The sequence below is a fragment of the Alligator sinensis genome, unplaced genomic scaffold, assembly GCF_000455745.1.
Source record: "Alligator sinensis unplaced genomic scaffold, ASM45574v1 scaffold1032_1, whole genome shotgun sequence".
Lineage (NCBI taxonomy): Eukaryota > Metazoa > Chordata > Crocodylia > Alligatoridae > Alligator > Alligator sinensis.
In genome coordinates, this window is record NW_005842450.1 from 128,843 (window position 1) to 134,767 (window position 5,925).

General features: G+C 67.5%; 1 protein-coding gene across 1 annotated transcript in view; it reads left to right on the forward strand.

Annotated features, from left to right (window-relative positions):
- Positions 1 to 5,472: 5,472 nt before the first annotated feature.
- The window catches only part of VSTM2L (V-set and transmembrane domain containing 2 like), a 6,922-nt gene continuing 6,469 nt past the window's right edge, over positions 5,473 to 5,925 (forward strand). Inside the window, exon 1 of the mRNA XM_025212177.1 lies at positions 5,473 to 5,910. Coding sequence (XP_025067962.1) covers positions 5,767 to 5,910 — 144 coding nt within the window. The 5' untranslated portion in view covers positions 5,473 to 5,766. The remainder of the gene's footprint in view (positions 5,911 to 5,925) is intronic.

A 5,925-nucleotide genomic window follows, 5' to 3' on the forward strand; every position in this document is an offset into this window, starting at 1 on the left:
GGGCCGGCCGCGCTCCCCGCTGCACCCCGCAGCCGGCCCGGCGCGGCCGCCAGCCTGTATATCTCCGGTTTATGGGAGCACCAAGCTGTCCCAGCAGGCGCTTTCAATTCCGTTTATCTGTGTTTCCCCATTGAGCTCGCTTTATTTCCCCTGATTTTTGTTTCCGGGAAGATTTATCGATCCTGATTTTCTCAGTTTATGACAGGGAGCGGGCCATAAACCACTCCGTGCAGCCAGCCCATTAAAGTCACTCCGGCTCCTTCCCTTTGTCTAAGGACGCGGCGCCAATGTCAGCGGAGGGGAAAGGCAGCCGGGGGCGAGGGCACGGCTGGAGGGGCGTCCCACGTCTACGGGCTCCCCGTGGGCACATGGCACCTGGGAGCAGAGCCCGGGGCAAGGCCGGAGCCGGGGCAGGAGCCCCGTCCTGTTGCTGGGGGCTGAAGGGAGACTGGGCCGTGCAAACTCACACCACGTCTGCAGTCCCGTGGCGCTGCGGTGGAAAGGGCCGTGCCCTTCGCGGGCGTCTCCTGCAGTGGTCGCGGCCCTGTCCGAGGAGGCAGGACCCCGCGCCGTCCACCCTGGAGGAAGTCCAGGGCTTGTCCTCGCCCCGCAGCCCCTTTGGGACGTGCCTGTGCCTGTCTGCATGCTCAAACCCCGCCTGGGAGCTCAGGGTCGCAGGCAGTGGCCTGGCACCGTGGGCTTGCCAGCAGCTCTTGCTGCGGGGGCTGAGGGCAGGCTCGCGCTCCTCCCTCGCCGTGCTCTCCCGGGGCGGGGGCCATCGGGGTGGACGAGCCAGCGCTGCTTCGCTCCTGCTCCACGCCACGCTTGCCGCGGCCGTTCTCCTCTCTTCCGCCGGTGCCGTCGCTATTCCTCATTTATGCCTGGCCTCCGGAGGGTCCCCGGCCTGTCCATCACTTGCACGGGCCGTTCGGGAGCGCGGCAGCCAGCTGCCAACTTTGAGAGGCACGCTGATCGTGGGGTAATCGCCCGATGGCTCGAATTGCCATCCCTCTTCATCGCAGCAGCCGCAGGGCGCCAGGCCCCGGCCCTTGGTGTGTGTGTGATGGTCAAGCCCTGCTCGCAGGCACGGACCGGGCCCCGGGGGCCTGCCTGGGAAGACCAGCATCTTCCACCCCCTGCTCCCCCGGCGGGATCACGGGTGCTCAGCCCGGGCCCTTGGTGCTGCAGGGCTTGTGCTGCTTCCCCGGGAGCAGCTGGGGGTGACTTCATGTGATTTCGGCGGCCAATTGCACCGCCAGCGGCTGAAGACAGAAGCAGCACATAGTTTGCAAACAACCTGCAGGCTGGAAGGGGTTGGGAGGGAAGCCTGAAGGACTCCCACCCTCGGAGAGTCCGCTGCCAGGCCGGAGAGGGCTGAGCACATTGCCCCAGCCCGGGTCCTCGGACTCGGGTACCTGAAGGGAGGTGCCCGCGCCTGTCTGCCTTGCTCCATGTACCAGGCGGCCCAGTGCCGCCGCAGGGGGGCATGTGAGAGGGCAGGTTTCCACCTGGTTTGCATCAGCCCCTGTACGGGCATCTTGTGTGCTAAGCCCTGCACACGGCTGGCGACTCCTTGGCCCGTCAGGGTTGGGGAGCTCTGGCTGCACGTCCCTCCTCGCTGCTGCCGGGCAGCCTAGCTCCTCTCCCTGGAGGTCAGGGCACGCGACCTCTGAGGCTGGAGCTGACCCCAGGATGTCTCCGAGCATCCGGGTGATGCAGCTTGGGTTTGGGCTGCTCCCCTCCCTCCCTCCCCTGCGGGGCCGCCCCAGAGGCGCCTTCCTGTGCTGGGAGCCCGGCTGTCAGCAACGTCCTCGCGGCGCCCGCACCCTGCCTCTGCCTGACGGCGGTGGGGATCAGCCTCGCTCCCTGCCCCGGCTGGCTTCCAGGGAGGCCGGGTAGATAATGTATCGCGCGCGGCATCGCTCCGGCTGTCACCGATCCCTCCGCCGGCCAGCCTCTCGCTGTCCATCAGCGCGTCCCTAATCTCGCGCCGGGGGACCGTGCCACCCTCCCTTCACTCACAGCCGCGTCGCGCTCGGTATCGGCCTGTCCACCTGTCAGTCGGACGCGCGCTCTCGCTGTCAGGCCGTAACGGCAAGGCTGGATGCGACGGGAGCCGGGGGGAGCCGTCCTCGGGGATCTGTGCCAACCCAGGGCCACGCGACGGCTTCAATCGCAGCTGTGCACGGCCCTGGCCTGGCTCGGTCCCTTTGCCGTGGGCTGCGTCGTCTGGGGTGCGGGCAGGGAGCGCGGGATGCTTCTGGGCGGCGCTGGTGCGCGCTCGCGGCTGCCCTGCACGTTGCTTCTCCACGAAAGGAAGGGGAGAGCCTCTTCCAGCTTTGCAGCCACCGGGCTTGAGCTGCCTCCTCCGGCAGACCCATGATCAGGATATCCTGCCGGTGGGGCCTGTCCTGGCATGGGTGGCACCGGGTGGGAATCGGTGCCAAGAGTCCAAGCCGCCTGGCCAGCTCAGGCCCTTCTGGCTGCCCGGAGCTGCCCGTTTCTGCTGTCCGAGCGGCCACCCTGAGCTGACATCACTGGGTATCGGATGCCATCGTCCCCACAGGAGAGGGAGACAAGGGAGCCGAGGGGGAGAGGACTGCTGCCCTGTGCCTCCTCCCCGTTAAGCCCTCCGCCGCCTTTCACCGCGTGAGTTTACGACCAGTCTCTTACAAGGTCTCAGCTGGCCCCCGCGGCACAATCCCATGTTCGGGATGCTTGGGAGCAGGCCTGGCGCGGTGCTGCTGCAGGCGCTGGAGATGCCCAGCCTCCAAGGTGCTGCCTGGAGCCCTTCCAGCTGCTCAAGCAACAGCCGGACCCAGCTGGGCTCCTCGAACGAGCAAGCCCCAAGGGAAGGGCTGGAGCAGCGCCGGGCAGTGTCCGGGGGGCCTTCGCCGTGGCAGCGAGCAAGGCACAAGCTTTGGCGGGTGGCTGCTGCTGGACCAGCCTCCGTGCGGCTGCAGGAGGAGAAGGCCGAGCCCCGGGGTTAATTAATACAAGCGCTGCCCAATTAAAGCCTGAAAGGAAGAAGATGTTCGGTTCAATCAAGCCCTTTCTCTGCCAAATCGCAGTCTGTGGGAGCTGCTTTTAATTGTATTCCTGGGAATTTAGACGTGGGCGCGAGGCCTCCATCGACCCAGCGCCGCGCCTGCTCCTTCCAGTCCACCAGCAAAGCCGAGCCTGAGGGCAGGCTCCGGAGGCTGCGTTGCACGCCGTGTGCCGCTCGTGCCCGTGAGAACCGTGTGCCGGGCATCCACTCGGGGAGGTCGTGTGGGACCTGCTCCGCTCCTTGAAGGGAGCTCCCCCAGCCCGCGGGGCGACCACCTGCACGTGCTACCGATGCCCCGCAGCCCCGGGTCCAGCCTGTGCGACGTGGATGCATCTGTCACGAAGAGCAGAGACGAGGGGCCTGCGGGGACTGGTCCCGGTTTCTCTCCTCTCTCTGCACCCAGCTCCTGCCCCGGGGAAACGGGGACCTCCACGCTGCAGATCCAGCTCCACAAGTGACTCTGAGCTCTACCGGCCGACAGCGCGTGACGCCGGCGCGGGCTCCCCGCACCAGGCTGTTGCCTCTGGAGGCCTCCGATCCTGCCTCGTCGATACCCCAGCAGCGCTATGCTCCTTCCAGCACCTTTTCCACGTTGCACAGCCCCGGAGATGGGGGCTCCGGCAGGTCCTGGAGCATCAGGGTGCCTGCAGGTCCGGAGAGGAGAGCATTTGCAAAGCCCTGGGGAGCTGGCAGGAATGGAAGAGGTGGACATGGCACCGGAGGGATGGAGGCCCCGCGCTGGCAGCTGCAGATCAGCGTGGGGGGCTGCACAGTGCCCCCAGCACCCGGTTCGGGTGCCCCGCGGCTGCAGGAAGGGAAGCAGCTGGTCGTGCTCTCTGTGACCGCGAGAGCGAGCTGTCGGGACCTGGGGGCCGGTCTCCCTCCCAGGCAGCGAGCTGAGGATGTCAGCGCAATCAGTGTTTAATTGTTCCAAGGTAATGGCCCCAGCACTGATGTATCAGGACCAGGAACACGGACGTTTGCCATGTGTTGCCCAGCACATCCCGTCCTCCCACCGGCGTGCGGGGAAAGTGCGTCGCGCAGGCCCCGGGGAGCCTGGCGTGGAGCGTGGGGCACCTTCCTGCAGTGCCTGGAGCCCCGGTCATTCTCGGTGCCCGCAGGGGGACAGGGCGGCTGGCTAAGCCCCGGATGCTGCGTTTCCTCAGTTCCCCTGCGAGGAAGGATTAAAGCCAAGCGATAAGTATATGGGATTTCCCGGGCTCCAGAGGGACGGGGGGATATTAAAGGCATTAACTCTTCTGTCTAGGCTGATAATGAGGCAGTTCTCAGACCGGATCAGGGCTCGGCAGGGCACCCCGGGGGCAGGGGGCGGCACGGGACACCGGAAGGGATTGGCCTTGCAGCCTCGCGTGGGCAGGTGGATTCGAGGCGCGGGCTGGGCCGGCTGGCAGAGAGCAGGGGGTCCCTCTGCCCGGGGATACTAGTAATTAGACGCCAGAAGCCAGGCTGGGAGCCATTGCAGGTGACCTCCGGGGTCTTCCCTCCTGTCTCCTGCGTCTGGGCTGCGGTGTACCTCTCTGCTGGGAGGAGAGCGGGCTTGGTGGGAAGGCCTGGGTGTCGGGTACAGCGGGTCCCTTTGGGCACCCTGGCTTCAGACCAAGAGATGGAGCATCTTAGCCCTTGTGTGAACGGGGCTGGACCTCGGCCCAGCCCCGGGGCGGCTCGCTGGTCTCGCCAGGCCGTGGCCGAGCAGGGCCCTCTTGTGCCCTTGAGCCGGAGACGTGCTACCTCGATGGCAGGGGACAGCGCCGGGGCGCGGAGCTGCGAGCATTGCCTCTCGTGTCCTAGCTCGTGGCTTGCGGCACGGGGGACAAAGGCAGCCAGGAGCCCCAGGATGCTCCAGGCCCCGTTCCCCGTGCCCTGGCGGGACGGCTGCCTGTGCAAGTCCCCCGGAGCCCCGGGGCAGGGAGAGCTGGCGTTCGCCGCCGGCGGCGACATCTCCCGACCGACCCGTCGCTGCCGCGGAGCAATCGTCTCTCCGGAGGAGATGAAAAGAATCCCAATGACGTCTCCACGCAACGTTTGTGTCGGGAGCGGCGAGCCGGCCATATGGCGCGCGGGGGCCGCAGCCAGTGAGGACTTGCTTCTCGTTTGGGCTTGGATGCAGGCCGGGACGGGCTGGTGCTTCCTTGATGGAGGGCCGTGACGCGGGGGCGGCAGGGGCAGGGTCCTGCTCCGAGATGGGGACGGGGACGGGGACGGGGACCGACCAGCTGACCCCAAGGCCCCTCGGCTCCTCTTTGCAGCGTGGCATCGTCTCCTCCTGGGAGCCCGCAGGAGGGGTGCGGATGTGAGGCTGGAGCTGGCTGCGCTCCCTGGGGCTGCGCTGCAACGCAGGGGGCTGCAAAAGGAGGGCCCAGCTCAGGGATCGGGGTGAGCAGCGGTCTCGGCCCGGTTGCAGCAGGGTGGCTCCTGGGGGTGGACGAGCTGGGGAGGGGGCGCATGGCCTGTGCATCCCCGGGCAGGGCTGGGGCTGGGCCACGCTGATGGCCCGGGACCTCGGCTCAGGGCACGGCTGGAGCAGAAGGGCGGTGGGGGCCGGAGAGGGCTGCTCCCTGCCCTAGACCGGGGCAGCGGGGTGTCTGGGGTGAGCGCGCGGAGGGCAGGGCAGGTGGGGCCGGGCCCTGCGCTCCCTAACCGCCGTCCGGCTCTCCGCTCTGTGCCCCGCAGCCCTGTTCACAGAGACCCCGCACGACATGACGGCCCACGCCGGGGAGGACGTGGAGATGGCCTGCTCTTTCCGGGGCAGCGGCTCCCCCTCCTACTCGCTTGAGATCCAGTGGTGGTACGTGCGCAACCACAAGGACTGGACTGACAAACAGACGTGGGCTGCCAGCCAGGTAATGCCCCCCGCT